Raw genomic sequence first — 20624 nt, 5'->3', positions numbered from 1 at the left:
TTGTTTTTGTTTTTATTTCTTTTTCTTTTTCTTATTTAAATTCAATTAAGTAACATACACTGTATTATTGGTTTCAGAGGTAAAGGTCAGTGATTCTTTAGTCTTATATAACACCCAGTGCTCATTACATCACCTGCCCTCCTTAATGTCCATCACCCAGTTACCCCATCCCCCCACCTCCCTCCCCTCCAGCGACGATCAGTTTGTTTCCTATGATTAAGCGTCTCTTGTGGTTTGTCTCCCTCTCTGATTTCATCTTGTTTTATTGTAAATGGGATCGACTCCTTAATTTCTTTTTCTTCTGTCTCGTTGTTGGTGTATAGAAATGTAACTGATTTCTGTGCATTGATTTTATATCCTGCCACTTTACTCAATTCCTGTATGAGTTCTAGCAGTTTTGGGGTGGAGTTTTTTGGATTTTCCACATAAAGTATCATATCATCTGCAAAGAGTGAGAGTTTGACTTCTTTGCTGATTCATATGCCTTTTATTTCTTTTTGTCATCTGATTGCTGAGGCTAGGACTTCTAGTACTATGTTGAACAATAGTGGTGAGAGTGGACATCCCTGTCATGTTCCTGACCTTAGGGGAAAGCTCTCAGTTTTTCCCCATTGAGAATGATATTCGCTGTGGGATTTTCATAGATGGCTTTTATGATATTGAGGTATGTTCCCTCTATCCGTACACTGTGAAGAGTTTTAATCAAGAAAGGATGCTGTACTTCGTCAAATGCTTTTTCTGCATCTATTGAGAGGATCATAGAATTCTTATTCTTTCTTTTATTAATGTGGTGTATCACATTGATTGATTTCCAAATGTTGAACCACCCTTGCAGCCCAGGAATAAATCCCACTTGGTCGTGGTGAATAATCCTTTTAATGTATTGTTGGATCCCATTGGCTAGTATTTTGGTGAGAACTTTTGCATCCATGTTCATCAGGGATATTGGTCTGTGATTCTCCTTTTTGGTGGGTTCTTTGTCTGGTTTTAGGATCAAGGTGATGCTGGCCTCATCGAAAGAGTTTGGAAGTTTTCCTCCCATTTCTATTTTTTGAAACAGCTTCAGAAGAATAGGTATTATTTCTTCTTTAAGTGTTTGGTAGAATTCCCCTGGGAAGCCATCTGGCCCTAGACTCTTGTTTGTTAAGATTTTTTGTTACTGGGGGCGCCTGGGTGGCTCAGTCGTTAAGGTCTGCCTTCGGCTCAGGTCATGATCCCGGGGTCCTGGGATCGAGCCCCACATCCAGCTCCCTGTTCAGCAGGAAGCCTGCTTCTCCCTCTCCCACTCCCCCTGCTTGTGTTCCCTCTCTCGCTGTGTCTCTCTCTGTCAAATAAATAATAAAATCTTTAAAAAAAAAAAAAAGATTTTTTGTTACTGCTTCAATTTCCTTAGTGGTTATGTGTCTGTTCAGGTTTTCTATTTCTTCCTGTTTCAGTTTTGGTAGTTTTTACATCTCTAGTTTATACATCCATTTCTTCCAGATTGCCCATTTGTTGGCATATAGTTGGTCATAATATGTTCTTATCATTGTTTGTATTTCTTTGGTGTTGGTTGTGATCTCTCCTCTTTCATTCATGATTTTATTTATTTGGGTCCTTTCTCTTTTCTTTTTGATAAGTCTGGCCAGGGGTTTATCAATCTTATTCTTTCAAAGAACCAGCGCCTAGTTTTGTTGATCTGTTCTACTGTTCTTTTGGTTTCTATTTCATTGATTTCTGCTCTGATCTTTATTAATTCTCTTCTTCTACTGGGTTTAGGCTTTATTTGCTGTTCTTTCTATACAGTTCCTTTAGGTGTAAGGTTAGGTTGTGTATTTGAGACCTTTCTTGTTTCTTTTTTTTTTTTAAGATTTTTTAATTTATTTGACAGAGAAAGACACAGCGAGAGAGGGAACCCAAGCAGGGGGAGTGGGAGAGGGAGAAGCAGGCTTCCGGCGGAGCAGGGAGCCCTATGCGGGGCTCGGTCCCAGGACCCTGGGATCATGACCTGAGCCGAAGGCAGACGCTTAACGACTGAGCCACCCAGGCGCCCCGAGACCTTTCTTGTTTCTTGAGAAAGGCTTGTATTGCTATATACTTCCCTCTTAGGACCGCCTTTGCTGCATCCCAAACGTTTTGAACAGTTATGTTTTCATTTTTGTTTGTTTCCATGAATTGTTTTAATTCTTCTTTAATTTCCTGGTTGACCCATTCATTCTTTTTTTTTTTTTTAAAGATTTTATTTATTTGACAGAGCACAAGCAGAGGGAGAGAGAGGGAGAAGCAGGCTCCCTGCTGAGCAAGGAGCCTGATGTGGGACTCGATCCCAGGACCCTGGCATTATGACCCAGGCCGAAGGCATCTGCTTAACCGACTTAGCCATCCAGTCATCCCAACCCATTCATTCTTTAGTAGGATGCTCTTTAGCTTCCATGTATTTGAGTTCCTTCCTACTTTCCTCTTGTGATTGAGTTCCAGTTTCAAAGCATTGTGGTCTAAAAATATGCAGGGAATGATCCCAATCTCTTGGTACCAGTTGAGACCTGATTTGTGACCCAGTATGTGATCTATTCAGAGAATGTTCCATGTGCGCTAGAGAAGAATGTGTTTTCTGTTGCTTTAGGATGTAATGTTCTGAATATATCTGTGAAGTCCATCTGGTCCAGTGTGTCATTCAAAGCCCTTGTTTCCTTGTTGATCTGCTTAGATGATCTGTCCATTGCAGTGAGTGTGGTGTTAAAGTCCCCTACTATTATTGTATTATTATTGATGTGTTTCTTTAATTTTGTTATTAATTGGCTTATATAATTGGCTGTTCCCATGTTAGGGGCATAAATATTTACAATTGTTAGATCTTCTTGTTGGATATACCCTTTCATTATGATATATTGTACTTCTTCATCTCTTATTAGTCTTTGGTTTAAAATCTAATTTGTCTGATGTAAGGATTGTCACCCCAGCTTTCTTTCGATGTCCATTAGCATGGTAAATGGTTTTCCACCCCCTCGCTTTAAATCTGGAGGTGTCTTTTGGGTCTAAAATGAGTCTCTTGCAGACAGCATTTGATGGGTCTTGCTTTTTTATCCAATCTGATACCCTGTGTCTTTTGTGGGTTTTGTTGTTGTTGTTGTTGTTGTTTTTAAAGATTTTATTTATTTATTTGACAGAGAGAGTTCAGCAAGAGAGGGAACACAAGCAGGGGGAGTGGAAGAGGAAGAAACAGGCTTCCCGAGGAGCAGGGAGCCCAATGCGGGGCTCGATCCCAGGACTCTGGGATCATGACCTGAGCCGAAGGCAGACACTTAACAACTGAGCCACCCAGGCACCCCTACCCTGTGTCTTTTGATTGGGGCATTAACCCATTTACATTCAGGGTAACTATTGTTTCCCTTAAAGGATTCCTTTTATATTTCTTGTAGGGCTGGTCTGGTGATCACAAATTCTCTTAGTTGCTGTTTGTCCTGGAAGGTTTTTTTTAATCTTTCCTTCTATTTTGGATGACATCTTAACTGACTAAAGTATTCTTGGCTGCATAGTTTTCTCACTTAACACCCTGAATATATCATGCCAGTCCTTTCTGGCCTGCCAGGTCTCTTGGATAGGTCTGTTGTCAATCTAATGTTTCTACCCTTGTAGGTTACTGACCTCTTGTCCCAAGCTGCTTTCAGGATTTTCTCTTTGTCTCCGAGATTTGCAAGTTTCACTAATATACGTCAGGGTGTTGACTTGTTTTTATTGATTTTGAGGGGGGGGTTCTCAGGGAGAGAGAGTCTTTTATTTTTTTTTAAAGATTTTATTTATTTATTCATGAGAGACAGAGAGAGAGAGAGAGAAGCAGGCTCCCAAGGAGCAGGGAGCCCGATGCGGGACTCGATCCCAGGACCCTGGGATCATGACCTGAGCCGAAGGCAGACACTTAACCATCTGAGCCACCCAGGCGCCCAGGGAGAGAGAGTCTTAAGCAGACTCTGCACTGAGTGCAGAGCCCAACTCAGGGCTTGATCTCATGACCCTGAGATCACAACCTAAGTGGAAACCAAGAATCCGATGCTTAACCAACTGTGCCACCCAGGCACCCCAAGAGCGTGCAACTCGATCTTGAGGTTGTAAATTGGAGTCCCACATTGGGTGTAGAGATTACTTAAAAATACAATCTTTTAAGGTGCCTGGGTAGCTCAGTTGGTTAAGCATTTGCCTTCAGCTCAGGTCATTATCCTGGGGTCCTGGGATCTAGTTCCGCATCAGGCTCCCTCCTCAGTGGGGAGTCTGTGTCTCCCTCTCCTTCTGCCCCTCCCCTTGCTCATGTGCACTCTCTCTCTTGCTGTCTCTCAAATAAACAAACAAAATCTTTTTAAATTTTTTAAAAAATAAAATCTTTTTAAAAAAAAATAAAATCTTAAAAACATTTTTGAGAATGGCACATACTAATTTTCCAAAATTTCACTTGAGAGCTCAAATTTTCACTGACAACAAAACCTGTTGTTTGTCTTGAGCAAGGCTCCCTTCCATTTATTCTTTTGGGGGAAAAATGTTTGCTAAATACCTAAGTCTAAATAACCATAGCTTGTCTGGCAGTTGTTCTTTTCTGTAAAAATGTTCTGCGAAAATAGTGGCTACTTCATCTCACAACTCAAACAGTTGCTCAAGGACTTTTCCTCAAGACAGCCGTTGAGTTCCAGCCTGTGGCAAAAGTGCTCCGTGTATTTCCCACTTTGCCTCAGAAAATATTAAAGATGTGCACTCAAGGGTTGAGATGAAATAAAACTAGTATGTTTTACTGCTTCACCATTACGTTTTTTGTCTGTTTTTTTTTAAACCATGAGGCCGTGGGGGTGAAGAATACCATGATTAGCAGTATAGTTTGGTGCTATTGACTTGGATTTGTGCTAAGGCACCAGCAGTTTCCCCTCATTGCCTTTGCATCGGTGCAAATCCCACCACAGTGGAAGAGGCAAATGACGTCCTAGTATTATTATGGAAATAGTTTTGACCTCACAACCCCCCTGAAAGTGTCTTGGGGATGCCCAGGGGTTTGCGGATCACACTGTGAGAATCATCATTGTAGAGGAAGTTACCTGGTTTTGCAGGGTTTCAGTTTCCTTATTTATCAAATAGGATTAATAATGCTACAGCTACCTCACAGTGATGGGGGAGTAGACCAGGACTGTTGTGAAAACTAAATAATTTAAAACACATAAAACATTTAAAATAGTCTCTGGCACATTATGTTAGATAAGCATTTGCCAATATTATAGTCATGTATCCAATGGTCTTCCAAAATAAATTTATTGATAACGCCTTAGTCCATAAACGTAACATAATTGTTGGATTTTAGGTTGTTTCCAATTCTTGAACACCCTTATACATAAATCTTTGGTACTTCTCTGATTTTTTTTTTTTTTAAAGATTTATTTATTTGACAGAGAGAGACACAGAGAGAGGGGGAACACAAGTGGGGGGAGTGGGAGAGGGAGAAGCAGGCTCCCCACTGAGCAGGGAGCCCGATGCGGGGCTCGATCCCAGGACCCTGGGATCATGACCTGAGCCGAAGGCAGACGCTTAACCGACTGAGCCACCCAGGCACCCCTTCTCTGATTATTTAAATTCCTAAACTGGAACTGCCCAAGGACTTATACCCATTTCTCACCTTACTGTTGAAAAGTGTACAGAGAATATCAAAGTAGGAGAGCTGAAAAGATAGGGGTTTATGGACCAAGTGAATATTTGACTTCAGCAGGGAGCATTACTTAAGGAGGACACGATCCAGGGTGTAGCCATAAGTGTGAAAGAATGAACTTCAATGATGATCACAGAACGAATGTGTGTTGATCAATTGGAAGAGGCCATGGTGTTGGCTGAGTCATCCTCATGGACACTGACATCATCCAGTTGACCTACAGAGGGTCAGAAGACTGACACACAGGTCCTGTCATTACTTGATGGATGGGCTCTGCCAGAACAGGATTTTGTTTGGGGAACCACACCCAGGCCCAGGAAAGTGACCAATACCTTTATAACCAACACCAGTAAGATTTACAGGACTTGATGGGCCATTTCTTTCAAGTAATATTTGATTAAAAAAATAGTAGTCTCCCCCCAAATTTAGAGACAAGTACCGACAAATTCATTATTCAGAAATGGAACTTATCCAACGTGAAAATAATGTAAGCACAAAGTAGGTTTTCTAGCTTCTTTTTGTTGAATCTTGTTTATATTCAGACTTTAAGGTCTGATTTTGGGATACTAGAAACAAAACTCATGGAATCTTGGCCCAGGCAGAAGTAATAATGCAGGTCACTGGAGGAAGGTGGAATTTTTCAATAAAAAATGCTGTTAACAAATGGTTGTCCATACTTAAAAATTGAAATTGGGGGGCACCTGGATGACTCAGTCAGCTAAGCATCTATCCCTTGAACTCAGCTCAGACCTTGATCTCAGGGTCATGAGTTCAAGCCCTATGTTGGGCTCTATGCTGGGCATGGAGCCTACTTAAAAAAAAAAAAAAAGACAAAGATAAATAATAAATAAGTAAATAAAAATTGAAATGGATTCCTATTCTAATGTATGCAAAAATAAATTCTAGATAGAATACTGAATTTCTTTTTTTTTTTTTTTAAGATTTTATTTATTTGACAGAGAGAGACACAGCGAGAGAGGGAACACAAGCAGGGGGAGTGGGAGAGGGAGAAGCAGGCTTCCTGCTGAGCAGGGAGCCCGATGCGGGGCTCGATCCCAGGACCCTGGGATCATGACCTGAGCCAAAGGCAGCCGCTTAATGAATAAGCCACCAAGGTGCCCCTTGGCTCAGGTCTTGATCACAGGGTCATGAGTTCAGGTGCAGTGGTGGGCTCCATGCTGGACGTGGAGGCTACTTAAAAAAAAAAAAGTTCCAGAAGTCTCACAATATAAAACTATTTTTTATAAAACTCAAAAACAAGCAACACTCACAAATTCTGTTCAGCTATCTGCATATGAGAAAACTGTGAAGGGTAAAAACGGTAAAACGTAAAATTCTAGATAATAGTTATCTCTGAGGGGCACCTGGGTGGCTCAGTTGTTAAGCGGCTGCCTTTGGCTCAGGTCATGATCTCAGGGTCCTGGGCTCAAGCCCCGCATCGGGCTCCCTGCTCAGCGAGAACCTGCTTCTCCCTCTCCCTCTGCCTTTCACTCCCCCTGCTTGTGCTGTCAAATAAATAAATAAAATAAATTAGTTATCTCTGAGGAGGGGGCACCTGGGTGGCTCAGTCAGTGGGGCATTCGACTCTTTAACAGTCTCAGGTGATGATCTCAGGGTTGTGAACTCAAGCCCCATGTTGGGCTCCACACCCAGTGCAGTCTGCTTGAGATTCTCTCTGCCTCTGCCCCTCCCCCTGCTTGCAAGCTCTCTCTCTAAAATAAAATCCTTTTTTTTTTTTTTAAGATTTTATTCATTTGACAGAGAGAGACACAGCGAGAGCAAGAACAAAAGCAGGGGGAGTGGGAGAGGGAGAAGCAGGCTTCCCGCAGAGCAGGGAGCCCGATGCGGGACTCAATCCCAGGACCCTGGGATCATGACCTGAGCTGAAGGCAGACGCCTATCGACTGAGCCACCCAGGCACGCACCCCTAAAATTAATACAATCCTTAAAAAATATAGCTATCTCTGAGGACATAAAAGTGAGTTCAAGAAGACACACATCGGTATGTGGCATTAGGAATATTCTAGTTCCTTTTTTAAAGATTTTATTTATTTATTTGAGAGAGAGAGCATGAGCGAGAGGGAGAAGCAGACTGCCCGCTGAGCAGGAAGCCCGACACAGGGCTTGATCCCAGGGCCTTGGGATCATGAACTGAGCCAAAGGCAGAAGCTTAACCGACTGAGCCACCCAGGTACCCCTGGAATATTCTAGCTCTTAAACTGAGTGCAGATGATATGTTCATTTTGTTGTTATGCTTCATGATTTATATATGTTATTTTATGTCAAATATTAATTACTTCTTTAAATATAGTAAACAAGGGGTGTCTGGGTGGCTCAGTCGTTAAGCGTCTGCCTTTAGCTCAGGTCATGATCCTGGGGTCCTGGGATCGAGCCCCGCATCGGGCTCCCGGCTCAGCAGGAAGCCTGCTTCTCCTTCTCCCACTCCCCCTGCTTGTGTTCCCTCTTTTGCTGTGTCTCTGTCAAATAAATAAATAAAATCTTTAGAAAAAATAAATATAGTAGACAAGAGGATAATGTGATTTTTTAAAATTGTAGTTGATACACAATGTTACATTAGTTTCAGGTATACAACATAGTGATTCCATAAGGCTTTATTCTGTGCTCACCACTAAGATAGCCTCCCATCTGTCACCATACAACACTATTATTACAATACCAATGACTATATTCCCTACGCTGTGCCTTTCATCCTTATAACTTACTCATTCCGTAATGCAAGCCTGTGTCTCCCATTCTCCTTCACTCATTTTACTCACCCCCAACCCCCCTCCCCTCTGGCAACCACCAGTTTGTTCTCTGTATTTATGGGATTATTTTTGCTTTTTTGGTGTTTGTTCCTTTTTTAAGATCCACGTATAAGTGAAACCATATTTGTCTTTTTCCGTCTTATATCACTTATACCTTCTAGGTCCATCCATGTTGCTGCAAATGACACGATCCCATCCTTTTTTAATGGCTGAGTGATATTCCGGTGTGTGTTTGTGCGTGCATGCATAGATACCTAAATATACCTATATATATATAGATACAAGTATCTCTCTCTATATAGATATATCTATTCTCTTTGTCCATTATCTACTGATGGACACGGGTTGCTTCCATTATCTTGGTTATTATAAATAATGTTAGAGTGGTGCACATCTTTCTAAGCAAGTACTTTTGTGTTCTCTGGGTAAATACCCAGAAGTGGAATTACTAGATTGTATGGTATTTCTATTTTTTAATTTTTTGAGGAAACTCCAATGTTTTCCACAATGGCACCAACATTCCCACCCATAGTACACAGGGGTTCCCTTTCCTCACATCCTTGTCAATACTTGTTAATTTTTATCTTTTTGATACTGGCCATTCTGACTGGTGTAAGGTGATTTGCACTTTGATTTGCATTTCCCTGATGATTGGTGTTGAGCATCTTTTCATGTGTCGGCCGTTTCTATGTTTTCTTTGGAAAAATGTCTATCAGGTCCTCTGCCCATTGTTTAGGCAATTATTGTTATTGTTGGGTTGTAGAAGTTCTTTATATATTTTGGATATTAACCCCTCACCGGATATATCATTTGCAAATATCTTCTCCCATTCAGTAAGTTGCTGTGGGATTATGTGAATTTTGCATTCTATTCTACACCCTGTAAGAAAACCCTCTTCTAAATGTTTATCTTGTGGCTTCATAGACCGCACCTTGTGAAAGGCCTCAAGGATCCCTGATCTTCAGTGTTTTGAATGCTGCCTATTTTCCCATCTCGTGCCACTTGCCCAACCAGTCTCTGAGCTACTCAACCCCTCCCAAGTGCCTCTGTGCCATGAGCACATACTTGTTCCTATTGACTGGAAACACCCGCATCTCTTCCCTGTTGGCTGATGAACGTTTCACCCTGTTACAGGACTCAAATGCTACCCCCCAGGAGCCTTCCTAGAGGCTGTGAGGGTTTGGCCCTTTCTCTTGTTTCCACAGGGTCTTGTTCATGCCCCCTTGGGCACTTATCAGACATGTGTAATCACTCATTTCCAGGCCGGCCCTGCCCTGGACTCTGGGGTCCCCAAAGGCCAGAATTGTTCGTATGTATGTATGTGTTTACAGTAATCTCTACACCCAACGTGGGGCTCAAACTCACAACCCCAAGATCAAGAGTCGTGTGTTCTTCCAACTGAGCCGGCCAGGCGCCTCAAGGCCAGTACTGTTTTCAACTCACCCCTGTGGCCCCAGAGCCTACCCAAAACTGACCCTCAGCAAAGCTCCTCTTCATGAGACAGGGACACAGCCCCAGGGCAGAAGTGTCAGGAGAGGGGTGCCTGGGTGGCTCAGTCGTTAAGCGTCTGCCTTCGGCTCAGGTCATGATCCCAGGGTCCTGGGATCAAGCCCCGCGTCGGGCTCCCTGCTCGGCAGGAAGCCTGCTTCTCCCTCTCCCACTCCCCCTGCTTTTGTTCTTGCTCTCGCTGTGTCTCTATAAATAAATAAAATATATATATAATATATATAATTATATATAATAAATAAAATATAAATATTTTATATTTATATATTTTATAAATAATTTTATAAATAAATAAAATCTAAGAAAAAAAAAGAAGTGTCAGGAGAGACTGCCTTGGGGACGGAAGGAAGGGGAGCAGGTCAGAATTTAGAGGCCAGGTGCTGGAGACACCGAGGACTCAACAGGGAACACTCTCCTCATACCAGGCACTCCTCCCCTCTGTCACACTGAGAGCTACCACTATTGGAAGCAAAAGAAAAACAAAAGCTGCCAAGCTTTATTCAGGTTGTCCTGGTTACAGATACTGTATCTACGCCTACATCCCGCCCACGCTATGCGGCCTCCTGAGCGCCTCAGCCACCCCTGCCCCCAGTCTCATTTCTTCTCCTCCTCCTTCTTGTCCTTCTTGCCATCCTTGTTGGCCTGCGAGGCCAGGGACCCCATGGCATTTCGAATAGCTTCATTGTTGGGATCCACGCCTGGAAGGTTCTCCAGGACACTCTGAAGGAACTCAGGGTCCTGCATCACGTCATAATCATCCTCCTCCTGGAAAAGGGCAGTGTGGGCTCAGGGCAGGGGCTGGCTCATCTGGGCAGCGCACTGCTGCCTGAGCCCCTCTCTCCACCTGACCGTCTGGGGGTGGGGCCGCCTCTGGCCGAGGGTAGAAAGGACAATTCAGGAAAATACCCAGTGCCTATGTATGGTACCAACTCACACATTCATTAGTGACCAAACAGAGAAACTGGGACTTTGCTTCCTGAGCATACAGGATAAAAACAGATGCCATCATGGTCAGGTTTCTTACTGTCAGACACCCACTCCTTTTTCTTTGCCTTAGACCCTCTTTCACCCTCCTGGGAAGACAATATCCTATACACCAGTCTAGACTGCTCACACCAAGAAGGAAAATTATAGAACCTCAGGACACTTAATCCAACCCGGCCTGTGTTCATTCTATTGCCTTAGCAAGGTTTACAAACAAGAAATGTAGATCTAGGTGTTTCTTTCCCTCTGCTCCTCAAAAAGCTCATCTATGAAACCCTGAAGAATGGTTCCAGGCCTAGAGGGCTAAGGACATGAATGCCAGGGGACTTGATACGTGATGGGGGTGGGGAGTCAACACTGGCCCTCACCTTGGCGGGCTCAGATGTGTCCATGGCAGAACTGGCATCGACGTCAGCTGCTTCTGCCTGGCCAAACTCTGAGGAAAAGAGGTCAGTTTGTTGAGCTCCATTTCCCTACCCAATCCCTCTGCCTGAGCACTGCTTCCCAGGCCCTGGCTCACCTGCACCCTGCAGGGACATCTGCATGGCATAAGCGATCTGCTCCTCCTCGGTCATACTGCTTAGGTCAGGGAGCCCGGTGCGGCCAAACTCCTGCTGGCTGATGGTCATCTTCAGCAGAGCGTCGTCTGAGTCTGGAAAAAGGAGAGCGGCAGAGCAGAACTGGTGCCATGTTCCACACAGGCCCGCCCCGAAACTGCTCCCCCGGCCCCTATATTCCCGGGCTGCCAGGCCTCCCCACCGCTACGCCGGCGTCTACGCCCCGCTCCACGGGGTACCCCTGGCCCCATCCCTCACCTTCAGCCCCAGCTGTAGCAATCCCCGCCTCAGCCGCAGAGGCTGCAGCTGCCCGCCGGGCCTCCTCCTCCTGCCGCTGCCGCTGCTCTTCCATGGAGACACGGAGGGCCTGGCAAAGCGCAGGGCAAGGTCAGATGTTCTGCCTCCCTCCTTGCAGGCACTTGGGGAAGTCAGTTGAGGGGTGGGAAGGGGACATAAAGGGGCAGCTTCTGGTTTATGCACATGGGGAAGAACCTGGGGAGGTAAGAGTTGATATAGGGAAAAAGGAAGGACTTGGGAGAAGCCTGGGGTTTAATCAGGAGAACGGAACAAGACAGTCTGACATTGGTGCCCCTAGAGATCACACAGAATTAAGGGGAAAAGGGACCAAAGGGAGTCTGGGAAAATGAGCGAAGGTATTCAGGACGGTTTAGGCCTAGAGACGCTATGTGGTACGTGGGTCCTCAGTATAAGAGGAAAGGAGGACCCTCGGAGTCTGAGGTCAACGTTTGCTCACCAGGGCCAGCTCAGGATCAGCACTGGGATCCACTCCGAATTCAAAGTCACTGGCACCAAGACCCAGCATGGCACCACCTTCACCAGCTAGAATCGGAGAACTGATGAGGGCGTCGGCCAAGCTGGGCCCAGGGGGCACTGTCACCAGATGAGAACCAGTTCCATCTTTGCCATTCAATGTGTTTACAAAGGCTGTCAGCTTTTCTGTGTTCACCTCCTGGGGGAGGGAAGAACACAGGAGGCTCTCCTTCCCGTCTTGCTCCCCCTCCTCTGCCATGTCAGTTCCTCTCTCACAGTGCAAGCACTCCTCTGGGTAAGGACTGTTCTGCTTATAACCATATCGAGTCCATGCCCCCCAACCCGTCCTTACTCACCTCTTCCCCAAAATTGATAATGTCAACATTTACTTTTTCCTTCTTGAGACGTTTAGCCAGTTTCACCAGCTAGGAAGAGGGAAGAGAAATGAGGAAATCTGTTCCATACCATGAGGGGAAATGACACACCTCACAAAAGCATACAGAAATCAGTTAACCTCCCCAAGGCCCCCCAACAGAAACACTGAGTTCTGCATATCCACCTTTCCCCAAAACGATGAACCCAATGCCTCTGGCAGGCTCTCCTAAAGCCCAAGAAGCCCCATTTCCACATTCCCTGGCTGTCACCTGGACTCACATCCTTCTCGTTGTCCTCCACAGGGCTTCCCACAAAGGCAATGATGCGCATCTTGTGATTCTTGCCCTGTCGGTGCTTCAGAGCCAGCTTGTAAAGGAAGAGCAAGTTCTCAGTCAGCCAGAGGAATCACTTAGCTCTCCTCTGTCACTCTGCTGCTTTTCTTATGGTTTCTATGCTCAAGTCCACTGTCATGTTCACACAAGGGCTAACCGCTCCTCCACCCTTCCCTCCCTGCTTTGCCTCTATGTAGACAAGGAAGAGGGTCTAAGTCTTAATTCCAAAGGTCTTTTCCTTCACCACCATCATCAGTCCTGGAATTCATCCCACCATAGCCTTTCTACTCCTTTCTCTGGGTCACCTCTCTATCCCTGCTCTGGTTCTAGCTAAACATTCCAGGGAAGAAATGAACGTTGGGGACAGAACCTCAGAGCAAGGGGGAACAATCAAAGGGATCCAGTAGGACTCACATGGGCCACGCGGATGCCAGTGCAGAAGGTGATCTTGCCCTTGGGTTGGACAGTGTGGAGCTTGGAAAGAATGCGGCCGGTGTCAGGGGTGAGTGTGGTCAGCACTTCACAGTCACTGGGATGTAGGGAAAGGGTTTCTATGATTTCAGGTCATAGACGCCCTAAGCGTCTGACTCTTGATTTTGGCTCAGGTCCTGGTTTCCAGGTCCTGAGATCGAGCCCCACATTGGGCTCCTCGCTCAGCAGAGAGTCTGCTGGAGCTTCTCTCCTCCTCCTTCTGCCCCTTCCCACCCACCCTGTGCTCATCCTTTCTCTGTCTCAAATAAATAAGTCTTTAAAATAAGTAAATAGGGGCGCCTGGGTGGCTCAGTTGGTTAAGCGACTGCCTTCGGCTCAGGTCATGATCCTAGAGTCCACGGATCGAGTCCCGCATCGGGCTCCCTGCTCAGCAGGGAGTCTGCTTCTCCCTCTGGCCTTCCTCCCTCTCGTGCTCTCTGTCTCTTATTCTCTCTCTCTCAAATAAATAAATAAAATCTTTAAAAAAATAAAAAAATAAAATAAAATAAGTAAATAAATAAACTCAAGTTGCTATGTATATTCTTCTGAATAGTGAAGAAGGTAGTCTAGGAAGGTTGATGGGCAAATGCAGCTTATTGGGACCTACAAAAGGATAGCAACCTGGATGCCACAGTGGGTTACCTGTGGGAAAACACCCACCCGCTTACCAAGCCCCTTCCTCCTCTGCCCCACGTACTTGGCCAGTGTGATGAGGCCCACGTTGTTCTCAGGGTTGCTGCGGGTCTTAGAGTGACAGACTATGTTGACAGCGTCTTGTTGAGCCTGCAGCCGGGTGGGTAAGAAGTCCCCATTCCGCATGTACTCACTGTTGTCCACGCTGTCAGATTAAAAGGAAGAGAAAGAGGACATACTGTAACATCTCTCTGAAACATTCTCTCTAGTTCCAGGGACCCCTACCCTCCTTCAAAACTTTGACGGACACTGTCATGCACAGCAGTGGCTCTCAGTCTCTGTGAAACACAGAACCACCTACAACTTAAAAAAGAAAAAAAAATTATATATATATGATACACACACACAGACTTCCAAGCCTTACACCAGACTTACTGACTCAAAATGATCAAAGGAGGGACACCTGGGTGGCTCAGTCGGGTGGGCAGCCGACTCTTATTGGTTTCAGCTCAGGTCATGGTCTCAGGGTCATGAGATCAAGCCCCACACTGGGCTCCATGCTCAGTGTGGAGACTACTTAAGATTCTCCTTCTCCCTCTGCCCCCCACCTCCCTTTCTTAAAAAAAAAAAAAAAAAAAAAAGACCAAAGGAGGAAACACATTTTAAATCTCCATTCCACAAATGATTCTGATAAGCACCAAACGTTGCAATCTGTTCAAGTATCACAATCACCTTCTTATAATCTGCAGTTAAATGCTTTTTTTTTTTTTTTAAAGATTTTATTCACTTATCTGAGAGAGAGAGCATGAGATTCAGAGAGCCCGAGAGGGAAGAGGGCAGAGGGGGAAGCAGACTCCCCGCCGAGCAGGGAGCCCGATGTGGGACCCGATCCCGGGACTCCAGGACCACGACCTGAGCCGAAGGCAGTCGCCCAACCAACTGAGCCACCCAGGCGCCCCAAATGCTTTTTTTTTTTAAAGATTGTATTTATTTATTTGACAGAGAGAGAGACACAGCCGAGAGAGGGAACACAAGCAGAGGAAGAGTTGAAAATAGAGCTACCCTATGACCCAGCAATTGCACTACTGGGTATTTACCCCAAAGATACAAATGTAGTGATCCAAAGGGGTATATGTACCCCAATGTTTATAGCAGCAATGTCCACAATAGCCAAAGTATGGAAAGAGCCTAGATGTCCATTGGCAGATGAATGGATGAAGAAGATGTGGTGTGCGTGTGTGTGTGTGTGTGTGTGTGTGTGTATATATATATATATATATGTATATATAATGGAATATTATGCAGCCATCCAAAAAAATGAAATCTTGCCATTTGCAACGATGTAGATGGAACTAGAGGGTATTATGCTAAGCGAAATAAGTCAATCAGAGAAATACAATTATCATATGATCTTGCTGATGTGTGGAATTTGAGAAACAAGGCAGAGGATCATGGGGGAAGAGAGGAAAAAATGAATCGGGACAAAACCAGAGAGGGAGACAAACCATAAGAGACTCTTAATCTCAGGAAACACACTGAGGGTTGCTGGAGTGGAGGGGGGTAGGAGGGGGTGGCTGAGTGATGGATATTGGGGAGGCTATGTGCTATGGTGAGCGCTGTGAATTGTGTAAGACTGATGAATCACAGATCTGTACCCCTGAAACAAAAAATACATTGTATGTTAATAAAAGGAAAAAAAAAAAAAAAGGTAAGAAAGTGAAACAGTTATACAAGCCCTGAACAGGACCAATTCCTGATGACTTGAGATCCCTTAGCACTCTAATCGTCAATGATTCCATCTGTGTTGCAGTGTTCTCCCAGATGAGACACTTTATTTCCACTGGCAAACAAAATATGGGCTGGGGGGATGCCTGGGTGGCTCAGTCGGTTAAGCGTCTGCCTTCGGCTCAGGTCATGATCCTGGAGCCCCAGAGATGGAGCCCTGAATCTGGGCTCCCTGCTCAGTGGGGAGTCTGCTTCTCCCTCCCCGTCTGCTCCTTCCCCCGCTCACGCTCTATCTCTGACAAATAAATAAATAAAATCTTTTTTTTTTTTTTAAGATTTAATTATTTATTTGACAGAGAGAGACACAGTGAGAGAGGGAACACAAGCAGGGGGAGTGGGAGAGGGAGAAACAGGCTTCCTGCCGAGCAGGGAGCCCGATGTGGGGCTCGATCCCAGAACCCTTGGATCATGACCCGAGCCGAAGGCAGCCGCTTAACCGACTGAGCCACCCAGGCGCCCCAATAAATAAAATCTTTAAAAAAAATATGGGCGGGGGCAATCTTTTAATATCCTTTGACTGACAATAAATATAAGCCAGGAATGATGAAGAGAGGTAATAAGAAACTACTGAAAGAAATGGAAAAGGGAGTAAAGGGCAGTGTTCAGGTTCAGGTTCAAATCCCCAATCTGTTATTTATTAATACTATGATCCTGAGGAAGTTACTTAATTTCTCTAAGGTCTAGTTACTTCAGCTGTAAAGTGGGTTTTACTGTATGTAGGTGAGGGTAGGCTTACAGGACTGCTATGATGATGAAATGCATAGAAAGTACTTAGCACAGTGCCTAACAATAAGCATGACATATGGACTAGTTCTCATAGCGGAAACTCCATCTACATAGAGGGGTCAAGGGCTGACTCTACTGACCATGGGTTATATTCTTTTTTCCCTGATACACTGTTTCTGATTATTCTCCCAGCAGAAAAGCAACAGCCTCTCTAGCTTCAAATACAGTAGTGAGTCCAAATATAAGAAACAATGGAGGCTTTGAGGACTGTCCAGCTGGAACAGCTACTAAGTATAAGGGCTGTGGGCAAGAGCAGCAGATGGATGAGGGTTGGAAGAAAAGCGTCAGAGTGAGCACGGGAACTTGAGAGGGAGGGAGAACAGACAGTGGAGAATGTGGGAGCAGGGCTCACAATTTGTCATGCATTAGAACACTGGGAGGCTGATTAGTATGGGGGTATTGAAAACACAGATGCCTTAACATCTAGGTGTGCATCCCTAAAAAACACAATTTAGTTTCTCCAGTCTTGAACTTTATATGAATTGAATAATATACCTATTTCTTGACTACTTTTGCTCAATGGTATATAATTCTTCCCACCAAAAATCCATCTCTAAGTAAGGGCTTATGATATTGTCCAGCTATTCCATAAAGTCTTCATTTAAAAAAGAATATAGATGCCTGGACTTCCCTGACTGGGAGTCTGACTCTGCAGATGGAAAGCAGAGTCAAATACCTGCAATTTTTAATAAACTCCTCCACAGAATTTTGATGCACAGCAGAGCATGAGGCTCTACAGAAAAAGAGTGGCTCTCATCATTATTCTGTGCCTGGGCTGTTACAATTGGCCACCAATATGTCTCTCTGGGCCTAATCTTTCCTCCTATACATCAAGCCAGGCCAATATCCTTCCTTTTTTTTGAGGCTTGAACTCAGGACTCCTGAGATCTAGACCTAAGCTGAGATCAAGAGCCAGACACTTCAGCAACTGAGCCACCAAGGTGCCCCCAGGCCAATATTTTTAAACCCCATTTTGTATACGGCTCTGCCTCCACCACACTCAGAACTCTTTCAGAAGTCCTCTATTGAAAGATACCAGAGTTCAACCTCCTGAGCTTGACATTTGTGGTTTTCTACCTTTCAAAAAAAAAAAAAGAAAGAAACTACCTTAAACCAACAACCTTAAAACCAAGTCACACTAACCTATTTCCTAATCCTTAACCACACCTTGGGCATTTACACTTCAGCAGCTTTGTTTCTGCCCTTCCCCTTACCTGTCATGGTGTCTCCTCAACATCTGTCATAGTCCCTTCAAGGGACTTAAAGGGACTCCCTTAAATTCCCTCTTGAGGACTCCTCAGGTACATTGCAACTAAGAGATGTACAGTGCTATACAGTTTACAGAGCACCGTCACAAATATTTTACCTGTGCTATAAGGCAAGTGGAGGTTACAATTATTCCCAGTGAGAGATTTACTACATTCTCAATAACATGCAGCTGTTAAGTAGCAGAAAACACAAGATTTTGGATTCCAAATCCTGTCCTTTTTCTACTCTAACATGCTCTGTCCCAGAAGTTGCCAGACTTAGCACATAAACATATAGGACCCCCAGTTAAAATTGAACTTACAGATAATTAACAAGTAACTTTTTAGAATAAATATGTCCTCTGCAATATTTGGGACACACTTCTAGCCATTTTTGTATTTAAAAACTACTGTTTATATGAATTCAAATTTAGCTGGGCATCCTGTATTTTATCTGGCAATGTTATCCTTTCCCCACACCGCCAAAAGAAATTCTTAGGTGGCTGTCCCATCCAACTGGTGATTTGTGTGTTTGTGTACTATTCTGTATTATATTCTACTCTCACAGTTCGAAGAAACTGTGGAAACCTTGCAAAAGTTTGTGTCCTCTGCTTCTAATCCAACTCATAATAAGATACTCAGCCCAAGTCTGAGATTGAAGAAAAGGGCTAGCTCACCAAACAAGAGCTTTAACGTCAGATAGCCTAGGGTTTAAATCTTGGCTCCCCCACTTAATTAGCCGTGTGACTTTGGTAAGTCATTTAAAACTGCTGAGACTCGGTATCCTCATCTGTAAAACGGAAGGATATTTATGGAGAAGTGTTGTGAGGCTTAAATGAGAAAACGTAAATTAATGCCTGACACATAGAAAGCAATTTATAAATAGTACCTTTCAAGATGATACAGGGAAAGGTAATGGAGACAGACATGAGCGATTGGGGCGGGGAAAGGATTTATAATCTCTCTTGCTAACATCCATTATTTTGAGAAGAGTAGAGGACAGATGAGTCTGAGAAGCAGGACTCTCGCTACACACAGCGGACCTGGGGCTAGTCTAGGGGAGAAGAAGCTAAAATAGAGCAAAGAAGCAGGGATCGGCCAGTCAATGACTGTCCGAGAGCTGAGGGATACTGGGGTACTCTGGGCCCGTCCTCCTCTCCCGGGCCCTGTGATGACTCAGGGAGTCGATGGGGCTCCTTCCTTCCTGGCCCAAGGCCGCATCTCACAGATCGTTCCCCCACCCCCACCCCAGGCCCACCCGGCCTCCGCGCGACACGCGCCCCCCGCCCCCAGTCCCGCCCCCATGGGTCCCGAGGTAGCTCCTCACCAAACCATAGTACTTTCCAACACCATCTTGCCACCTTCCTCCCTCCCCGACCGGTTCTTCTAGACTGCCTAACAACAACTCGTTCCATTGGCCCAGCGCTCACCACCAATCACAGGCCTCGCTCAGCCAGCCGCTTCCGCTTCCATCCGCGTTGCGCTGTGGGAGTTGTAGGCGCCGCCCAAATAAAACGGGTATGTAGGGGCGAACGGAGGACTGAGGTGACACACAAAAAGAGGACCGACCTCTACCTTCCCTTTTATTCAAGTTCTCCGGTTGAGTTCCCTGCTGGCGAATCTAAAAGAGGCGGTGGAGGAACGCTTGAAATTGCTGTGGATGTGTTTGCCGGCATCTTCATTTTTAGAAACTGGTGGGATCTCCCATCCAAGTACTAACCAGGACCCTGCTTAGCTTAGAAACAGGTGGGATGGTAATGACTTTTCAGCTCCGTCACTTTCCCATAGAGCTTTGTGCACCTAACCACTAAGCCCTTATCCTCCAGAACTGAATCTCTCTCTCTCTCTCTCTCTCCTATTTAATTAAGGTCAGGAAAGGTGTCCTAATCTTTGCAATCCCTGAGCCCAATACAGAGCCTGACACATGGTAAGAACCCAGAAAAGGTTTGACGAATCAATCCTTTTATAACTAATCTCCCAAAGAATGGGAGACAAACTAGTAAACCATTTGGGTTTGTTAATCAAGAATAACATTCAAGGGGCGACTGGGTGGCTCAGTCGGTTAAGCGGCTGCCTTCCGTTCAGGTCATGATCCCAGATCCTGGGATCGAGCCCCGCATCGGGCTCCCTGCTCCGCGGGGAGCCTGCTTCTCCCTCTCCCACTCCCCCTGCTTGTGTTCCCTCTCTCGCTGTGTCTCTCTCTGTCAAATAAATAAATAAAATCTTTAATAAAAAAAAAAAAGAAAGAAATATTTTACCAAATTAAATTTACTAAGCCCAAACCTAAGTGAAAGTGCAGATACACAAATAAAGTCAACACTGTGTATTTGGACACAAAAATCCCACCAGGTTTTCAGGAATATTTACAAACAGAATTTTTCTTAATTTCTTAATCCAATTGCTTCAATATCTGTCAAAGAAGCAAAGAGGGAAGGTGTAAGAAACAAAAGTAAAAATAGGAATCTAAAACTATTTTTAGACATTTTTATACCTTGACTTCTCATATGAACATAGTAGAGTCAAGGAGCTGTAAGGTCCACTGAAACCTAATATTTTATTTTCTAGTGAAAACACAAAAGGACAAAAACATTTATGCAATCTGAATTACTAATTGCCAGCCCTAGGATCTGGCAGAAAACATAAGAACATAAAAATATCATACAGTGACATCTGAAAAAGATAGGAGGACTATCTGAAGCAGGAGCAGAGATGGAAGAGGAGAAAGATGTATCAATAAGTGACAAAGAAATATT

General features: G+C 44.6%; 1 protein-coding gene across 4 annotated transcripts; it reads right to left on the bottom strand.

Annotated features, from left to right (window-relative positions):
• Positions 1-10404: 10404 nt before the first annotated feature.
• Positions 10405-19505, bottom strand: PSMD4 (proteasome 26S subunit ubiquitin receptor, non-ATPase 4). 4 transcript variants are annotated; one of them, XM_064588521.1, is made up of 10 exons: positions 19302-19505; positions 14118-14258; positions 13364-13478; positions 12897-12983; positions 12599-12667; positions 12226-12441; positions 11730-11838; positions 11435-11566; positions 11283-11350; positions 10405-10695 (listed from the first exon to the last, which is right to left on the bottom strand). In XM_064588521.1, exons 2-10 carry the CDS (start codon positions 14237-14239, stop codon positions 10525-10527), a joined length of 1089 nt encoding a protein of 362 aa, XP_064444591.1. In that variant the 5' UTR covers positions 14240-14258; positions 19302-19505; the 3' UTR covers positions 10405-10524. The 4 variants fall into 4 exon arrangements, with proteins under 4 accessions (XP_064444591.1, XP_045752616.1, XP_054368603.1 ...); XM_045896660.3 differs by having other exon boundaries at positions 19199-19313; XM_064588522.1 differs by having other exon boundaries at positions 10587-10800; positions 19199-19313.
• Between the last annotated feature and the right edge of the window lie 1119 nt (positions 19506-20624).

Source organism: Mirounga angustirostris, unplaced genomic scaffold (assembly GCF_029215605.1).
Source record: "Mirounga angustirostris isolate CCGP_5_RB_7025 unplaced genomic scaffold, mMirAng1.0.hap1 SCAF_4, whole genome shotgun sequence".
NCBI lineage: Eukaryota > Metazoa > Chordata > Mammalia > Carnivora > Phocidae > Mirounga > Mirounga angustirostris.
Note: the sequence above shows the minus strand (reverse complement) of the source record. Positions and strands in the feature narration are given on the sequence as shown.

Coding starts and splice junctions, on each gene's coding strand:
- PSMD4 (XM_045896660.3), bottom strand. CDS start 19,224: ATGGTGTTGGAAAGTACTATGGTTTG. Junction 11,567..11,729: donor TGCTACAGCTGGGGCTGAAG/GTGAGGGATGGG, acceptor TCCTTTTTCCAG/ACTCAGACGACGCTCTGCTG. Junction 11,351..11,434: donor GATGTCCCTGCAGGGTGCAG/GTGAGCCAGGGC, acceptor TCTTTTCCTCAG/AGTTTGGCCAGGCAGAAGCA.